Source organism: Apteryx rowi, unplaced genomic scaffold (assembly GCF_003343035.1).
Source record: "Apteryx rowi isolate R43461 unplaced genomic scaffold, aptRow1 scaffold_459, whole genome shotgun sequence".
In the NCBI taxonomy this organism is placed as follows: domain Eukaryota; kingdom Metazoa; phylum Chordata; class Aves; order Apterygiformes; family Apterygidae; genus Apteryx; species Apteryx rowi.
This window is the reverse complement of record NW_020450715.1, coordinates 26,608-47,403: the sequence shown is the minus strand read 5'-3', so window position 1 is coordinate 47,403 and position 20,796 is coordinate 26,608. Positions and strand designations below refer to the sequence as shown.

Genomic DNA, 20,796 nt, shown 5'->3' with positions numbered 1-20,796 from the left:
AAAATAATGAAAACTCTGTGAATAATATTTGCTGTGTCCTCTAAAATCCAGCTTACTAATTATGAGCGAAATGTTATTCCTTGACCTCTTACAAATTTATTCAAGCTGGTTGTACAAGCTGATGAGCTGAAAATCATGCAAAGAGATTACTAAAATTCCTTACATTTTAGAATAAAAAAAAAAATCAGTTTAGTGGGATATTTTTACTTTTACAAATGGAAATTTAATTACATGAGTCTGAACACATGTTTATCTTAATGACTTTTTGAAAAGTAGTGACTCATCTTTGGCTTTTTAGCCAGGGATTTTCAGCCAGGGTTTTCCGCAACTAAGCCAATAGGTTTCCCTGCTTAGAACAAAAGTGCAAGAGGCCCACTATCTTCTAACATCAACATTAAATTTATTTTCTTATATAAGTACTTTTGCTTTCAAAAGAGCAAAACATTCAAGCCCAGTTAATCTTGTATTTGCAAATTACAGGGCACTAAAACCATGAAAAAAAAAATCAAAGTATCAAATTCAACAAAATTTGGGATGAGAAGGAAGATGATGTCTAAAAAATGAAAATAAGGCAAGAGCAAAGAGTGGGTGGCCAAAGCAGGAAAGTCCCAAAGAATCTTCTATATAATTAAGTAATTATTTTGTAAATTTTCATTTCCTTTCCTTGAATGTTTGCCCTGAATTGTCCTCTAGAAACTGGGATACAATTTAGGATGGACAGTGTAAAAGTGGTGGTTTAACAAGAAATAATGCATTTATCCTATAACATGCAAAAGGACCATGATCTTCAAAAAACTGAGCCAGTAGCATTTCATAATTTCCTGAAAACTTCTATACTCAGAATGAGATTTTTTGATTTTATAAGAGAAAATACAACACCAGAGAACTTCACTGCAATTTCATTCTACCTAACCTTCCTGTGCTTTTGACTGTCTTTGGCAACTGCACAATGTTTCCAACATGACAGTGAGAAAAATCTGCACGAACACACACTACTGAGTACTAAGAGACATGGGGCTGGGCTCTTCATTATATCAGATGTGCTGAAAGCAATCAACAGCCTAATTTAGATGGATAGCCTAGTACAACGGATATCAGCTAATATCATTCTCCCAAGTCCTAGTAATTAAAAATGATGTGATACACATTGATATCTTGCATATAACTTTGTAATGAATTTCTCAACTTTTATGTAACTTGCATACCTTGACAGCATTCAACCTCCTAATCAAAGGAATAGATGACTTTATATTCTCTTCCATCCTATTACTTTCACTTGTGAAGAATTCCATGTAAAAATTCACAAAGCTATTTCCATTGCTCTCTCTCAGATCCCAATCAAAACTCTCATTCACTGCAGTGCCTCAGAAACTTGAGTCATAAATGCTGCTTTTCACGGTATTCACTGTTGTCTAACTACCTCCTTGCAAATTCCCACCTGCTGTCTGTTTTCTAAGAATTGCACTGTAAAACTCTCTAGGCACTGGAGCGCCTTTTTTTCTCCAAATTTATTTGGTGTCTAGACAGTGGTGTATGGTCCTTAACTACAGATCTGAGATGCCAAAATACAAATAAGTAAGTCAGACATTTCTGTGAAGTAACATGACAAAAGTGCAGAGAATCAAACAGCATATTTTGGAGCATCCTTACTAAAGAAAGGAGTGCTAACTCTTGGCTTTGAGAACCCAACAGTCTGGAAATTTGACAGCCATCATGAGATAGTGTCACCTATCAACCTGGACATTCAGAAAAGTCCATGAGGATAGGCTCCTTACTTTTCTGAATAGGAGTCAAGACCCTTCCAGGTATCCATGAAAATTCCAGTTTCAGGCTCTACATTACTAAAGGTGAAAAATCCTTATACAAATACATTATATAACATTGTCATTCTGACCATACCTGATAGGCTTCTACCACCAAATCATTGAGATTTGCTGCTTGTGATTCTATCTGTCTTGCAACAGTACCAGGCAACAGTGGTAATAGATCCTATGAAAAATACAATCATTTATGCAAAGTTTTTATTTTTAATATAAATATTCTTTTAAAATCAGGGGAAAAAAAATCAGGTTTCTAACCTACTTTATACCAATGAAACTGGCTTCCTTGAACTGCGAAAATAACATTGATGTTATTGTCAATCAGCTTTTCAGAAAGCTGCCCAAGTGATGGATGCTCCTGCAAAATACAACAGACCAGAGAAGACAGCAGTTTAGTAGGAAAAAAACCTTACATTTGATATATTATGCTATACAGGATTACAAAACCACCCCAATCCTTTCTTTTTAAATTTACAGAGGAATGCTAGGCCTACATCCAAGAGAAGGTGGGTCCAACCCAACAGACAGATCACGACAAAAAATCATCAGGCCATCAGCTAGACTGTGACTGGCGTATCTGTTGACAGCTACGTAGTGGTGCTGCACACTTGGAGGACTCACTGAACTCTCTTAATGTGGTACCATTTTGTTGGTGTTGAGTCTGGTGCTTATGAAACATCAATTGGATATGACATTGCCTGTGATCTGTCTAGAATTATGACAGGACTCCTGAGAAAAGTAGGAGGGCTCTTGTGCTAACATCAGAGAGAAAGAATGACATAGGGGCACTGAGGTGAGGTATATTTTGGGGAATGGCAAGGCTACTGAATGGCAGAGTAATTAGAGTTTGTTTCCCAGATATATGTTTTGGCCCCAGGGATGAGACACATCAATTCAGTGTAAGCAGTGGCCCAGGTTCTAGCAATCTCAGTATTCTAATCTTATTTGTGACTGACACTTTTCTCCTATCCTTTTATGTCTAAGACCTGCCTTAGCAGTGATGCCTCCAAGTCCTCACAGCACAGGTCTGCTACATTTTTTGAACAACACTTGTGCTTGGTGCTTGAAAAAGGTAGCATGAGTTTCATGTCTCTCCCCAGTATTTTCTCTTATTTGGTGAAGTGTCTGTGATGGTATGTCCTATGCCAGTAACAGTGGTGTGACCTGCTGGTCATTTGTTGCTGGAATGAGAGATCTGACACTTGGATTCGGAACAAGAGGTATGTTACTATCGCCTCATCCAAGAGTATGGGGAAGCACAAAGGTGTCTGTGTGGTCCCAGTGGGCTTTGTACATGTGGGCCATGTGAGATATTCCCAATTCCAGTATTCTAAAATAAACTGTACCTGCAAGTTATCATTGCTTTACTACATATCTGTGAATGCTTCTCAAGAAAGAAATTCAACACTCAATCGTGACTGAATGCAGAGAAGGGGTTGGGACTTTGGCCAATATTTCCCCTTATAGAGATGTCATCTGGACACCTATCCACTTGTGTCAGGTCCTTCAACTCTTTCCACCCCATATACTTCTGCTGTCCTTCTGTCTTTGATTTTTTTCATCACCCATCCCCTATTCTCTCTCTCTTTCTCTCTTTTACACGCACACAAACGCACACACACACTCGCCCCATTTTCCTGAACAATTCATTAGTCCTCAGAGAGCCACTTGTTATTCAAGGCACTCTGCAAGTCAACTGCTATCCCAACAGTGATTCAAGTGCCAGGGCAGCAGAGACAAAGTTATACAAGGAGGTAAAATCCATTTTCCATCATATTCCACCATTAAAAATAGCCTAGTATAGAAAGAATGAAAGAATCTGTTACTGCAGTCTGATCTTAGCCAGGGTCCACACATGTTTTTACCCATTGGTAGGAGACTGTATTGCTTAATATAAGTGATTAAAGTTAGGTAACACAGCAATAAATGGGCCTTCTTAAGGTTGCAATTGGGAATGTGCTGTCCACCAAGGTCAATTGAGAATACAGTCCTATTACACAGCACAATTATGGGTGAAGTGTATGGTCCTGTTGCCATTCTCAGTAGCCTACAACACAGTACTGAGGTTTCCTTCTCCATGACCGCAGACCATAGAGCTGGGGCCTCATTGTGCACTATAACCCTCCATACAACATGCATCTGTTTTGCACTTCACAGATGAAGCAAGTGCCTCCCAGGGCATGGACTAGTGAAGCCAGATGTTCTGCAACTACCTCCAGCGTTGTAAATGTGTGAAAGACAGGGACAGCACTGAGGAATCATTAGATGGTAGTCAAATAAATAAGTCTCCTGCTTAACGTATGACAGTAGACATGTCTGAATTCCAGAAAAGTGACTCTTCAACATCTCTTCAATTAATGGCAAAAGTCTTGAGATGAGTGTATCAGAACTGGGTTTCCAAACCCTGATAAAAAAAAAAAACGTATTCTGATGGAGCTTACTGAAGTCAAGAGATGATATGCAAAGAACAGCAAGGGTCATAGGGACTGGATCTGCAAACTACCTAGTTTTTTTTACAAGTACAGCTGAAGAAACTTTCATCTACTTGTCGAATTGAACTCACTGCAGTATCCAGTTTGGCTAACAGTACATTACAACCTCATTTCAGATGAGAAAGAAAATTTAACTGTTTATTAGAAAGGAGTTGAAAAATATCATCAACAGAACCGTCCACACTTTCATTTTAAGCATGTACAGAGATGCCCTAAGGGATTGCTGGTCACTGAAGGGCCTCATTTTGCTTGTTGTAAAAATCTTGCTGTGCTTTATGTATTCTTATCTTTTCCCACTACTAGTCAGAAGAATGTATTCTCATTATTGATCTTCTTTCTTGTTCCAGATACTATTTTAACCAACTTGTTCTTAAGCTGAGAAGATAATTAATACAGATGTTAAGTATTTCAGAAAGGTAAGTGAACCAAGCACATATATAACTAAAACGGACTAGATTTCTTTCCTGTCTTATGCTTTTTTGCTGACCTTTGGATGACCACTTAACAAAAGTTAGAAAGAAGATAGCCAGAAAAGTGACTAACTAGAAACTTTTCTGTTTTAAAGGTTAAGTTTATGCAAAGATAAAGCAAAGTCCTCTTAACTGGCAGAACAAAGAGGATGAAAAAAATATGCCAAAATGCCATCTGATCTATAGTAGCAGAAACTAAGAATGAAAGTAGGAATATAATGTGATTACAGACAGCTCTTTAATTCAGTATATCACATCAAAATTACACTGATAAAGAAAAAAAAGCAAAAATGTATTTTTCTTCTTTATGTCTCGCCTGTATTTTTAAAAAGGATGACAGCCTTTCATAACATTTCATTTAAATAGATTTTGTTTGCTTGTTTTCCTGTTTTTTCTTGTTCATTTGAAACTCAAGCTTCTTTCTGTTTCCTTATGGATCTCTGGCTAATGAGAAAATGACTAAAATAATTGCAGGATATATGACACTGAGGAGAAAAAAAAAGTCATTAGGAAACCAGTACACCTACCCTTGTAGACTCTGTTGTATTATCATGTCAAATCTACTCTAGAAGATATCTGATAGTGAGAAAGAGTGCCATTCTGCTCCTTCTCTATTACCAAACTTTACATGTGGGCACACAAGAATTACCCTGTGGCAGAAGAGAAATAGGGGCTAGCAGCCAACAAGGATGCTGGCCAAAATGTGCCACCATAGATCTTTGCATCTTTCAAGGTCATTTCATTCCGATAGCTAAAAAGACTACCTAATTTCACAGAAAGCATCATAGCAATAATCATGGAGGTTCCTTATTCTATATGGGACAGTAAAATCATGATCCCTCAGCCCTGAATCCAGAAAATCATTTAAAACCTTCTTCAGTCAACCATCAATCTGTCATAGTTGCTTAGATAGAGATTAATTAATTTTGTTTTTTCCAGTTGAGATAGAAGTTTATTTCTCAAGCTGAACAGAAAATAAAAATAATTTGTTTTGAAACAGTCAGTATCTTTATTATCAAAGGAATCCTGAACACCAGAGAAAGATTTGTATCTACAGCAAGTGTTTAATAAACAAGCCAAGTTCCTCTCAGTTATAGTATTGCAACTCCTCTGAAGTGGGGGGGGGGGGGAAGAAAAAGATTGCATCGGTAGCTCTTTAAAAGAAGGAAGAAAAAAGATAGGGAGATGTATAAGTATGCTCCACTTTGGGAAAGGAAAGTTTCTGGATTACTTGCTTTAAGTAGAATAAAGGAAGGGGTGTTTTCATCACAGGAACACTGTAACACTACTGAAACTGAACAGACTAGCTAGAGGGAAATAAATAATCCTGACATCTAAGACAGAATATCCAAAAGGTGTCAGAGGGAGTATATTAATGTAGAACATCAGATAATCGGAAATCCAAACAACCTTCCTGTCAGCTTATGCTGAACTCCCTCCTCCTTTCCGAAAGGTTCTTAACACCCACCTATTCCAGGAAACCTTCCATATTTCATGATCACACACTGTACAGCAGCTGCTTACTGCTGCCTCACCATCCTTGTAAATACCAGTTGTTTGGACTAAATTCAGGCCTAACCTAACCTGCACATAACCCTCACTGACTGCACTAGCACATTCCTGGCTTGTATCAGAACTGAACACAGGCTGTGGCCTTTAACAAAGTGAAGTTAGCACTGGTAAGAAAACTGTAACGTCCTCTCATTGATATCATAATTTATATATCCGTTTTCTGATTATTTGGTGATTGCATAGCAATTAAGTAATGATTCACATTTCTTGAGACTTAAAAAAAATAGTCAATGCAATTAAATATTACAAATCTTAGAAAAAATTCCTTTCTTAAATCACTCACATCTATTTTACCCTTCTTGAAGAAATCCTTCTGAAAGCTAAAAATATCTGCTATATCATTTTGCAAGAACAGATTTGATGAAATTTTTTGTACAGATATATATTATCAGTCATTGGTTTTACATTACCATATATTGGTTTTATACTGTGAGATTCAAATGAGTTTGATATTACATTAACACAGCAAAGCTCTGTGGCACAAGAATATTTTCTAGTCCATCAAGGTTGAATTAGCTCATTGCTATTCTACATCTTTTTACTCCTGCCAAGTCTTTTCCATTAATGAAACTATGCATCTTCTGACCATAAAGCATAACCACTACTTTTGTCTTACTTGCAGAACCATGCAATTCTTACATATTACTAGCTTTATATCATGGAAAATATCACAACAGAGAGTTCCTACTCATATTTTATAAGAAACGTATGTGATTTTTATGATATGGTAATATTGAAAAACACCCAAAACCAATAATATATTCTTCTCTGCTGCATACTGCTGACTCGGACTTCAAAATACTTTATCGCAGATAAAAAGAATGTCAGTATTTCCAGGCAATTGATTCTTCATTTCACATCTTGCCTACCAGGGCTAATATTATTCTAATAACTGAAGTAGAAGTAATGCATTAACACCAATCTACATTTTTTCTACATTCTAACACTGCTTCCCTGAAGGCAGGACATGACGTATACCTTACCATACTCGTAGCTTTGACGTACACATTATCTTTCAGATGGCAGTTTCCATCATGGGGAATTACTATCCCTGCTAATTTACTATCAAGGGCCAGATGGGAAGTTTGATCTGTCATCACAAGAAGTAGTCGCTTTGCTTCTTTGCGCCATCCAATATGACTCTAAAAACAAAACAAAAATAAGCATAAGAAAGCAGTAACTACCTATTTTCTAAAATAAAAAAAAATATGAAAGATTAATGTAAAAGTCTTCTTTGAGATATTGTACTACTGAGTTTAAACAGAGATATTTAAAGCATTCTCTTTTTTTTTTTTTTTTTGCTAGATATGTATATCATGCCCTAAGTCTGCAAACTACTTCTGCGAGTCAGAGGTCCATTTACTACTTTCTTTCCTTTTTGAAGAAAGATCCCTTAAAATATATACAAGTTATGCGTTATACAGTGGGCTTGGGCAACAGCTGCCACTTTGTGAGTGTCTCTATTATATACAAATGCAACTGCATAGTACTTGTATAATTCTCTAGGATCTATAAAGCACTGCAATCTTTACTGAGATCACTCCTTGGTGTCCTCTTTTATTTTTCCTTGCTATTTGTTTTCTTGATATTCTTGTCATCCTATGATTTCCTTTTTCTACATGGGTTCCCAGAAAGGACACTCACATATGAACAACCAATGAATAAACTATAGCCCAAGTGTCTTCATCCACCTACAAATTCAGAAATCTCTTATTATGCACCAAAAGACTATGCATATCCACCATCTAAGAGATTAATGACACAGCGTCAAAAAGTAAGGGCGAATTTAATGTGCTTTAGGAATTTAGTAACGTGGAGGAACTAGCAGGGCAAACTTATATCTAAATTGAGTTGGGTGCCAACTTGTATTTCCACAACATTTATTTCCCTGCAAGGAATAAATGGCTGTTTTAAAATCAAACTTTAGGGAGGCTCACATGAACCCTTTCATATGCTTTTTCATTCTTCTTCTCAGTTACTCCATTTTCTTCTTCAGTGATTCTATTCCCTCCTCCTTTTTCCTTCTTCCTTGCTTCTTCCTACGACTCTGTTGCATCTCTGCCACTTCCCTTAACATTGTCAGGTATCATTCATCTCATGTGAAATGTGTCTGCAATCCAGCCCATGTATTCAGCCAGGCTGAATAAATTATTTTGCTACCCTTCCTTTCTTTGCTTTGCAGAAAGGATTTTATCTCCTTTTTAGACTCATTACTTGCTAGCTCTGAATGGGGAATAACAGCAGGGATACTTAGTGCAGAGGGGTGTGGTGTCTTCCAGCTTACATATTAGTCACCAGCCCGATTCAGCCAATCCTAGACAGTATTACCCTAAAGAGGGAGTATTTTAAGTTTTATTTATAAATAGATTATCTTAAATATTACCAAATAAAGGATATAAATATTCCCAATAAAGATTATCTTAAATAATCCCAAATTCTGCACCAAATTCTCCTCTAGAAATGTAGAACTTGCTTGCGCCTAAGCCTCCACCATTTCACTTTGTCAGCTCAACACTCCTACCTACATACACCATAGCAACCAAAATTTTAAGCAGCTTCATGTCCTAACCTGCTATTGCTTGCAACAGGGATGTATTGGTTACAGCAAGTTGGAGCAAGTTATAAAGTTCTATTGTAGGTAAAATGAGTGCACATTAATATAAATTATCATTCATGATGGTAGTTATGAATTGCACATTGTTCTTATCCATTTTGGTTCACAATTCAATTAGCAGGAAAGCCTCCCCACTCATCAATGTTTCCATTTTATTGTTTTTGGAAGCATATGTTATTCTCTAACTTGAATGTCATAAGTGTGGAATGTGTCCAATGAGAAACACTAAATTTTAAGGAATATTTCCAGTGCTTCAGAGTAATTTTTATAACAGCTGTGATCAGTGTCTGTGAAGAATGGCTTTTATTCACCTGTTTTACAGCTCATCAAATTTTGAAAATAAAATTGGGGCCAAACCATTCATTTTTAGCAGAGTTTGGATTCCTTTTTGGTCTTGACTCATTCTACCACTCCAAAAGAGAATGTGAAGATGGACAAGATAAAAGAATTATCCTGACATCATCCCAAGAGGCTAGAACCACACCAAAATCCTGTAATTCAGACAGTAGTTGAATCACTTAATGCAAGAGGGTCAAAAAGAGTATTTTATAAAGCACTATTTAACCCACAAATCAGTCAATGTACAAAATTTCTATTGTACTACTAGGCATACAAGGAAAAGGACATTCAAAAGAGCCCTTCTGAGCAGACAAATTCTTACTATTTAATATGCTTACAGCTTGGGAACTACTGATGCAGACATTTTTCATCCCTTTCTGCATGGGAGGGATGGTGATGCAACTTTATCAATATATGAAAGTTAAATTTTAGTTGATTTTTTGTAGGTATGAACTCTTTAAAAGCAGAGATAACACTGAAGTGCATTCATTTTCAGCATCTATACAAGAAGATAAATAACTGACCCTTAAGTTTTCAAATACATTGTTAAGTAGAAGATATCAGAAACATCAAATGATATGTCTTTACTTAGGAATACAAGGAGGGCTTTAATGATTTTTTGAATTTTGTAATTGATGGAAAGTAATATATGTGTCTGTTTAAGCATGAAACAGTTACTTTCATGATCCTAGTGCTCTGCTCATCAGGTTGAACCAAAAAGGATAAAAATAAACTTTGACTCTGGGAATAAAAGCATCATTTTTAGACAAACATGCTTCAGAAAAGCCACACTATAAAGGACATCATTAACTAGTATTGAAAAAGACTTCCTGGTGCTATCCTTTTTGAGTTTCTACTGGAAACAGAAATATGGAGCTAAAGGGGGAAATAATGGAAAAGGAAAAAGAAATCTTACTAGTATCAGACACTGAACTGACATTCTGAATTCAAGAACATCGAACACAGATGTACTGACATATATATCCATGCCTGAGTTACCATTTGGTCTTTTGTTCATAAACTCCTTACCTGGCACACAGCTGCTTGGAGCATTGCATCAAAACCCCCTTCGGGTGTATCAATATTCCCAGAAATTTTTTGTTTATTCACTGCATTTCTGAATTCTGCTATGTTGTCAGTCAGGGATAGTACATGAATATAACCGTGAGGAGGCATACAATCTAAATTATAATCACTGTATGAAACAAAAAACAAAACAAAACAAAATAAAAACATATCCATTAAATTCCATATTTTCCATTTGAAAGAGATGTGAATATTTCCTATCAACCCATTAAACCAAGTTACTAATGAAGATGTATATACACACAGTAAGATAAATATTTAAAGAAAAAAAAATAACTCCACATGAGATTAATTTCAGTGGGAACCAGTTCTATTTTTTTTTTTTCTTTTTGAACAACAGATTTTTCTGGTATTTTGTATAAATTTATACAATATAAATGTCATAGTATTTCTATGCAGAACAAGAAGGAATACAACATGAGAGACAGTATGATCTCATAGAATATATTATGCCTTTTGGATTGTCTATAGAATGATGCAGATTCACTTTTTGTTATATTGAGAAAGGGCTACTACACAATAACATTAAGATCCTGTAATAGCTTGATGCATAGGCTACAGAATTCAAAACTAAAACAATCAAATTCAAGTTCCTACATCCACTATTAGGATGTAAAAAGTATATAAAACTCATGCTGAGATTAATGACAGTTACCTCATTACATGGACGGGCAACTAGATTTTCAGTATCTGGAGTTGTTAATACTTTTTGAAATGATGTGAATGGGAAGAAAGCATTAAGTTTGACATAAGCAAGCTAGTTCAGTAGCACTTATATAGGTTGTTGCTTTATGACCCATTTACAGCAGTGGATTTTACGGCACAAGCTGAAGTGCTCAGCTGATTTAGAGATGCTAAAAAGGCTTCATCTCACTTAACTTCTGTTGCACAGAGTGTAGTACTCCAGAGTATTCTATTCTCCATAGTAACTCTCTCTGGAGTAATCTATTCTCCTCTGACTCAATTTACAAGCATTGAAGGGAAATTGGCAGTATAAGAAGTAATACACCTGTAGACATCAACTTTAGGGCAAAATGAATCATGCCCAGAAGTGCAAATTTACCTCTACTGACTATATAGATAGTCTAGATGATTGCTTTGGAAATAGACATTTGTATTTATCTGATGAATTCCACTAATGCCCAATTCAAAACTCATTGAAATTAAAAAAGATGCTTATGGACTTGACAGAATTTTGGATCAAGTCTTTTCTGGAAAGGTAATAACTAGCAAGAAGATGTGAACAGTTCAATATCCATTTTTTAAAAATATTACAGCTTACATATATTTGAATTTTTTGTGAATAATCTTGTCCTCTAACAGGTTTGGAAAGTGACCCCTCACTTCCCAAAACATTGAATGCAATGTATAAAAGACATAACATGAAAAAAAAGAAATGCAATCCAGAACACCTTACTCATTTAAAATGGGAGTTTGTTCATGTAACAACTGCAGAATTAGATCAAAGGATTGCTTTTGTTCATTAAATAAGCTAAAAGAAAGAAAATGCATCACATTTACAAAAGTAGAAATTCTAACAAAAGTCTTAATGAATACAAGACCATACATCAGAAGAGAAGTCCTAGGTCATAAAGTACAAAAATTTGTAACAAATTTACACAATGTATATCCAAAATAACTTAGATATATTATAGAAAATAACAGTTGACTATACAACTAATTTCAAAACATACTCAAATATACCAAAGATGCATTTACATCTAGAGTTTGGAAGGTTATGTCCATATTGTTTGGTTTGCTTATATAAATCAATATTGCACATTTTTTCTGATACAGCAACAAACTTTGATCTTCTAAAATCACTCTTTAGATATTTCAAAAGTAATCACTGTATAATAATTTTTAGCATTTTCTTAAGGACCTTGCCGGAGAACCAAAGTCTAATCAAACAGACACAGATTTTGAAGAGCTTTGAAAATAAAAATGCATGATAATTTCTCAGTACTAAAGTAAACAGAAACACTACATACCTGCATTGGTTATGGATTCTACCTGGGTGAATGCTAATATAGGGCGACACAGTTTTATCCACATATGATCCAAATCCAAGTCGAAAATCAAGAGAAATATTCTCCATCTTTTTAGATAAAGCAAATCCAACTGAATTTAATTTTTCTATATTGTTGTGCATAGAGGCTGAGACATCAACTAGATAATAGAGGTCCACAGGGTATTTCTCTAGAGGACGGACTTTTAATATAAAGTTTGCTTCGCTTCCTGATGCAAAGGAAACAAATAAGCTTATTTACAATTTTTGAATGTACACTTAAAAATACCTTACATTTATTTTTGCAGGAACCTGAGCATATAGCTGTTTGTGCCAGCAAACAGAAAGCAAACAAACAATCAAGAAAACCTCCCAAGAGTAAATGCAACCTTGAAGCATAGTTCAAAAACAAGCTGTAAAGGGGCTCTCTGTAAAACATACTCCTTTTTTTCTCCTGAAGGAGCATTGTGTGATTTATTGTAAAAATTTTGTCTTTTCCCCATTTTCTTTTAAATTCCTGGTTATGCAGTCCCTTTGGCATTATACCCAACAGCACCAATGACTCAAAAAGTACATAGATTCACATACAATTTGTGGTCAGTCACTTCAAGACCGACAATTGTAAGTATATTAGTTTACCCTGCAAACAAAGTATTTGTCACATGTGTCTAAAACTACACATGTGTACCACAAACAGACTGGAACCTGAAAAACTCAGTTCAATTATGCTTCAAGTTTGTATCAGTCTGCTTCTAAAGATTCAATTAGAATATTCAGTAGGATGAAAGAAAAAAAAAGTAGGTTCTAATATTAAAAAAATCCATCTTTTGGCCCAGACAAAACAGAACTATCCTTTTATCTCAGGATGACAAATATCTGTCTGTCCTGCAGAACCACATCACATTCTTTTACGTAATAAAAAAGTGAATGCTTTGGAAATTTCTAAAAAATAGTCACTATGTTTTTGCTTGCCTAATATTCTGCAATGCCACTAAAAAAGAGTGATGTGACTGGACTATGGGCTCTGTAGCTTCGGTAATGCATGCCTTCAAAATATTCATTATTTCATGACACCCAAAGTGCTAACTATCTTACAGCAGAACCAGATCTTTGCATGAATATCGAATCTAATTTGGTATTACACAAGGAAGACATAGCAAAGGACAGTTGGAAGGGAAACATTATAGAAGGATCATGCAACTTTTCAATAAAAGCTATCTAATCACTTTCTGAAATAGATTCACTAAAAAAATTACTACAATGTGACTTTTCTGTTCATGGCATTTACTAGTGTATATGACATTGTTAGTTAAGACCATTGGATAGCAAAATTCAAGTGAATTTAACAGAACTGTGTCTTTTTTTATCAAAGATCTGACACAGTAAAGTTAAACATGCAATGTACTTTTAAAATAGGTTCACTACACAGTTTTTATTCTAATGTTCTTTGAACATTATCCACCTGAAAATTTCAGGATTTGTCTATATCAGGTCTTCCATGAACGAAACAGAAATTCAGTGTGTGGTAGCCTATGTGCTTCCTCTTTGGCTGTGTGAACTGAATTACTGAACCAGATCTCGAGTTTCCATACAGCCAGATACTAATGCAGCTTTTATTTTCTCCTGTGTAAATCTTGACAGTTAGTTAGGATTTATGTAAACAGTGACAAAAAATCCAAATCAAAACAAAAATATCTTCATTCTGCATGAGTATCTGTATCAAATTTATGTTTTGAGGCACAGCTATAGCTGTATATCTGTATATTTCCCCGCGAATAAAATATGGCCAGAATGTAGTCTATATATCAAATACTATTCTTCTGTAGCCCTAGAAATTTCAGTCTTATGCATCCCTGAAGCAAGAGCTTCAGCAAAGCATATGGAAACCTAAACTCATTTTCACTACCAGTTAAAAGGTTAATGAAACCAAATTTTAGAGGGCTAAGTGTTTTATACAAGTCCAACACATCTCAAAGCCTTTGGAAATAAATGTGATCACAGACATTTCTAGAGCTAGCTCAGCTCCTGAGATCTCCTGAGACAAACTAGAGTATCAGACATTTTGAAAGGAAAGTGGGGAAAGGAGAGGAAGTAGTTTTACTTATTTCAGTTGTATTATTATAAAGAAGATGGAAAACTAGAGTTCCTTTGTGCTTTACACTCCTTCAGTTCTTTTCTTTTCAGGAAATGATCTTTTATACAGGAAGTGATCTTTTATACAGTGAAGATCAGCAAGTCATTAAGGTAACTCAGACCCTTCTTATTCACTTAATGTTTTTCTACCAAAGATTGATGCCTCTTAAATGACATACTTCTTTCTCTGACTATAGTTTGCAAAAGAAAGAAAGAAATCAAATTTTACAATATGACACATACCCTGTATTTCCTTCTGTTACCTTCCCCTTCTTGTGTTGGCTACATCCATTTGAAAGACACAGGACATACACTGATTTGACTTTTGTGTTAAGTAGAGGGGACACAGAGGTACACTAGAAAATTCAGATCCATAAAGGGACTTGTAGATTCCTTTAGAGTGAGGCAGGTAATTACTTTTTGGGCTTCTAAAATCAAAATTCAGATCCTCAGAACAGCTGCCTGCAACCAGAAGTGACCACTTCTGTAGCAGACTGGGATCAGGAGCACTTCAGTTTGATAAACTGGGCCAGCTCAGCTCAGTTGATTTTCATAAATGAAGTGCTCTGCTGCCTGTCTAGACTCTCAGGTCTGACCAAGATGGGCCTGATGGGACAGCCCTTGCCCCATGCAGGAGTGGGAGTGTGCAGCCAACTCCATTTAAACAACACTTCAAAGCATTTACCAAGATCCTGGCAGAACTAAGACTGATTCTCTTCTCTGCATCAATGTTTACCCACTTTTCAAGGAAGTGCCCTCCTACAAAGGTACTTCAGTGTATTTTATCCTTCCTGTCAAATTAGCTCCATGTAGCATGGAACAATTAAATATTCATTGGTAAAGAGAGTGCAAAAAAAGTCAAGAATGACTTTATAGATTATTCTCATAGCATTTCATTGGGAGAAGGGACATATGTCCCCAAAGTCACTCCACTGGATGTATTATCATTTCTTTCACTCTTCCTTTTGAAAGAACAGTGGTTTTAATATCAGGCCTTTTTAAAGAAGGAGGATAGACATTTATATATAGGAGACGATTCAAGAACATTAAGTCTTAGGAACTGCACAGCCCCAAAGCACAGGATCAGGCACTTGAGATTTCTTAATGGCTATGAGACAGCTCCCCAGTTTGAGGATACCACTTGTAGGTGCATACCTATCTCTACTGCATTCCTCCTAGAGGAACCAGGTTTTCACTTAGCCTTTGTAAATGAAATTTTAGGCATTGAATACCTAAGTCTCCTTTATGAATCCAGCCCTTTCTTTCATATTGGCTTTGGTACCATCACAGTTGTCTAGTCAATGCACTTAAAAGCAACCAAAGAATCAAGAAGCTTATCAAATGATGACTTCAAGAATTCTAGCCCAATTTACTTACAGTAAAGATTTGTAAGGAAAGCAATCTATATGTACTTAAGGGAAAATGATTTTTATGAGCGGCTAAGTAAAAAGAATCAAGAAACCACAATAAAAAGGAAAACAGAAGACTATCTAAAATCCTTTTTCCACTTATTGCTTGCATTATTCTGACCTTCAGCTGTGTTTGGCAGAAACACTTCTTGCTGAAAGCTGTACTTGAGTATGGGAGCAACACCATCATAGTCCTACAATATAATGTTATAGCATCATTCTTCAAAATAATTATTCCAGCCATTTGTCACAAACTGTACTTAAATGTTACTCTATTTAGTTTACATTGAATATAATATCAATGTGTTAGAGACAACCCAACCTGGACGCAGTTGGACTGAAACTTTTCCCGGTGTCACTTGTGTGTTTGTTTCATGGTCACTTGGTACTGTTACATGAACTGTGGGATTTTCTACAAAATCTGATTGGCAGCCTCTTTTCATTAAGTTAGAAACAGTGTCACAGCGTCCCATCTGTGTTGCGTCAGCCATAAAATCCTGTTTTATAAGAGACAAAAAGTACAAAACAATCTGAGCTGAAAAAAAAACAACTGTAGTATCTTCAAAGGAATGCGAGAAACAAAATAATAGTCTTTCAAACAATAAAATATGCTACCATAATTGCATAAATTGTAGGACTAGTTCATGGAAGCCATATGTTTTTAATAAGGACAATGACAAAATATTTAAATTAGAAGTTAAACCTAATTGCTACAATGATTTTTTTCTACAAAGGACAAAACTTTTGTGTGAGAAGGAGGATCTTCCACAGCCAGAATAAACTGACTTTGGAGAAAAGGAAACCATGTACTGTAGTTATGTCACTACAAAAAGTTTTATGCTATGTTCACTGAATTAGTTCCACCAAGAAAATGTCGTTCACACTACTTCAAAACATGTTGGTTTTCAGAGGAATCAACCAGTAATTTTACTTAAGCAAGTATTTAAAAGTAGAAGCAGAAGTGAGCTTTAGATTTATCTAACCTGAATTTGTCTACCACAGATATTTAGGTTTTACCCCATACCCTAAATCCAATCCAAAGACTAGCTGGAATATATCATTTCAGTCCCTAGAAAGAGGAAGCTATATACTACAGGACTGGAGAGTTTAAGATGCCACCAACGTAAGAAGCCCCTGTAACAAAAGAAAATTGATTAGCTGAAGGATGATCTCAGAATAAGCAGCATGTCCTTTGTTGCAGTGAAAGGGCAAAGTTGCCAAGATTGTGCCAACATGATCCAATGCGAAATTCCTTCCTGACCACAAATCTGGTGATTAGCATGATCCTGATCGTGCAGCAAAAAAAAAAAAAAAAAAAAAAAAAAAGACTTGACAAGATCCTTTGTACTCTTTTAAAGCCTTGGTCCATCCCAGCCACAGCTGGAGATCAAACAATGGACAATCTCTGATACTTCAGAGGCAGATGGGGAAAATAAACAAACAAAAAGTGCATGGAGCCAAACGTGCATTAGGGAATAAATAATCATCCAGACCCTAAAAGGACCAGAGAAAGCCCCTGAAAAATGAGATTGGATAGTCATGTATGCCTTAAAAGCACAGCTGAAAGTGCTGCAAGCACGCTGAATATGATTCTGGCACTCCTGTAGTCCCCAGCACCTACGGAGGTATGGGATAAACACAGGATTCCATTGCACAGATGCCGACAGCTACCACCATCACCCCCCTTGCTCATTCAGACTGCAGATACCTTTCAGAAGAAATGCTTTTGCTTAGCCAGCCTTTGGGCTTTTGAAAGCTATCTAATCTCACATATAAAATTCCAGAAAATGATAAGGATCTGGTAAATTCAAATCCCTAATAAAATATTCCAATAGTTACTCCTTCTAACAGGCAGGAAACTGTGTCCTGTTTAAAGGCTGAATTTGTTTCATCATTTGGTTTTATTTTTCTTTTGCCAGGAAGGCTGACAGATATTCTTATTCTCTCTGCTCTCCTTGCCAACATTTCCTCTATCTTTTCTTCATACAAAAGATTTAAACCATATAAGTGGTAAGCTGAATAACTCTACTTAAGTTCTGGGCATTGAGTCTTATTTTCCATTTTCCAATTCACTTTTCTGGTCTACCTCTGACATAGTATTTCCACAACCTTCTTCAATGTAGACAACAGAGAGTTCTTTTTGAGTTGACTGCTATTTATATACCCTTTTTGATATACAGATTTCAAAAATACAGATTTTTTTAAATGTGCAAAGAAGTTAGCTACCCTTACTGGCATCACTGGCAACTAATACATATGTAGCATTTTATAGTTTATTGTGTGGTGGCATAAAGTCAACACATATCAGGTGTTCCTCAGGGCTGCTTTTCTTATTAAAAACATTGATTAGATGAACCAGCCACACTATGCTGAAAACCTACTTCTTTAACTTTTACTTTGGAAAAGTTCTATCTGAATTAATATGGGTTTTGCCATTCCACAAACATTGATGCTGAGTATGTGAACTGACTTTTAAAGGACAGTTTGACAAATCATTGACTTCCATGAACAACTCGCAGGATTGACATGACAAGTGAGACAAGAGAGACAGAGGAGAAGTCAAAACAGGTCAGCACAGTAATCTCAGTCCCCGGTTAGAAGGAAACCTATTATATCTCTAGCGCTGGAAAGCTAAGAAGTGCTGTTCCATGACAAATACAGATGTAGCTGGATAAAACTGTGTCCTTTGTCACGGGGGCATCAGATCACAGTGGACCACTCTACATTGTAATCCATTGTGCCATATACACATTTCCTAAGATTTCTCTTGTAAAACAGGCTCTCCATGCCTCCAATCATCTCTGAATTACCTGTCCTTAAACTTGTTTCAGACTAAGTTAATCATTCCAAGACTCAGCATCTCAGATAAAATTGCACTAGTGCCTTATAACTCCTTATCTCTTCTGGGCACACCCTAGGAATTTATCTGCCTTCTTTGCTAACCTGAAAGCTACTAGAGATAATTTGCAGGTGACCTTCAAAAGCATATGAGCTCTTAATTGCCAAGAAAAAATCTTAAAAACCTCGCTCCTCTAAAGTGCTTAAAATGGTCCAGCTTTACTCGAAACCATGTAATCAACTGGTTTTCTCCCCAAACAAAATCAGAAACCCCCATATTCTTACAGTTCCCAAAGCATTAACAATTTCAGAATAAATCATCCTGCGATGATAAATCTTTTGTGACAAGTCTCAGAACTGAGAGTTTCAAGTGTCAAAATAGAAGAGTATCATTTTTTTTTTCCATTTGTGACAGAGGTCTTAATATACAGTGAAGTCAAAGTTAAATCCACTGTTAGTAAAGCCTTTTGCTGAAATGCAATAGGCATATATGTATAGTCTAACTGATATAAAATGAGGGCTTAATGTAAATTATTGATAAGTAATTTCACTTTGAAGTCAAAAACTGTTGAACTCTCAAAGTTACTATAAGTCTGCCAAACCTGTCTACAAAGCAGATGGAACACATTAAAAAGTTCTCACTTTATTTAAAATTACTGCAATTTTCCAAATAAAATATTGTATTTTCTCTTTTGGAAACTAAATATATTTCACATGATTTCTCAGGTGCTGTCTCCAAAGGTTGTCTAAAAAGATTTTCTTGATATTTCTCATTATAGTTTTCATAATTTAAAATCCTTTTATCTTTATAAAGATCAGAGGCATCTAAAATATAAAGTCAAAAATAAATAAGCAATATGTCATACCTCTTGAGCACACCATCCACACTCTGGACCCAAAGCAAGGCACTTTGTGCATGTTACTGCATTTGAAGTGGCACATCTGTTTTCCGCTGCAACGAAATATAAAATCAAACATTCATGATTCATGATGGTATGTGGGAATTGTAAATACCTAATTTTAAACTAAGATTTCAGAAATGACTTCACCAGATTAACAGTGATGACAACATAGAAAAACAGAAGCAAAACAGAACAAAGGCAGGCTGCTGGCAGAATATTTACAGAAGTTTTTGTAACTACAGCCTAGAACTATATGTACAGATAGAATAAAATCCATTCTCAAGTCCAAATTTCTAAAATCCTGATTCAGCATAATTTTGAAGTAAAAATTTATCTTTTGGCAAGGATTTTGCTGATTAACTGCCTAACAGAAAACATTTACCAGGTAGTTTATCTCTTTGTAGATTCTTTCTTTTAAGTAAATCATTTGTCCCTAACAAGTTATTTATTATTCACTCTGTATGGAACTCAAAATATCTTCTCACTTTCTATAAATATTCCCTCTCTGCATTTTCTGGACAGAATTGTACGCCAGAAGCAGCAGATTTTTTTTTTCAGAAGCAAATACAAATTTATCCAGGATTAAGTGTGTCATAGATTGAAGACACTTATAATTCTGTACTAAACAGCTGCAGAAATTGCCCCACTAACCAGCCTATGAGCAAACTACTTTACACCCTTTTCACTTCTTTGTTTTATAGGTCACTGCTTAAGTTACCACTATTTTTAAATCTTTGCTATAAAACTTTGGCAGTCAGAGCTGAGAAGAGCTATCCTTTTCAAGGGTTTCAGTCAGCTTGATTTGAATTTAGTGTATTAGCATTAGTGCAGTCTTTCAGCACATTCAGTGCAAGTAACTTTTACATCAGTGTGTTTCTCTACAAGGCAGAATCTGCCTCCAAGAGTTATGAGGAAGGTACATAATTTGACTCTTCAGCACACAGCACAGTAGTAGTAGTGTTTAACAACACTGCTTAGTGGCATATTCAGTATGGCATATTCAAGTCTTATGATTATAAAATATGCTGGAAAAAAAATAAAATGAATTACTGTATGCTGGAAAGTCTACATCTCTTAATTGATCTACCATTATAACGTGCATATCCTCATATC

General features: G+C 35.7%; 1 protein-coding gene across 1 annotated transcript in view; it reads right to left on the bottom strand.

Annotated features, from left to right (window-relative positions):
- ITGB8 (integrin subunit beta 8) overlaps positions 1-19,725 on the bottom strand; it is a 29,509-nt gene extending 9,784 nt beyond the window's left edge. The window contains exons 1-7 of the mRNA XM_026077575.1: positions 19,648-19,725; positions 16,266-16,440; positions 12,385-12,631; positions 10,337-10,502; positions 7,338-7,496; positions 2,083-2,178; positions 1,900-1,989 (exon numbers count right to left, since the gene is read on the bottom strand). Of these exons, the coding sequence (XP_025933360.1) occupies positions 1,900-1,989; positions 2,083-2,178; positions 7,338-7,496; positions 10,337-10,502; positions 12,385-12,631; positions 16,266-16,434 (927 nt within the window). The 5' untranslated portion in view covers positions 16,435-16,440; positions 19,648-19,725. The remainder of the gene's footprint in view (positions 1-1,899; positions 1,990-2,082; positions 2,179-7,337; positions 7,497-10,336; positions 10,503-12,384; positions 12,632-16,265; positions 16,441-19,647) is intronic.
- Between the last annotated feature and the right edge of the window lie 1,071 nt (positions 19,726-20,796).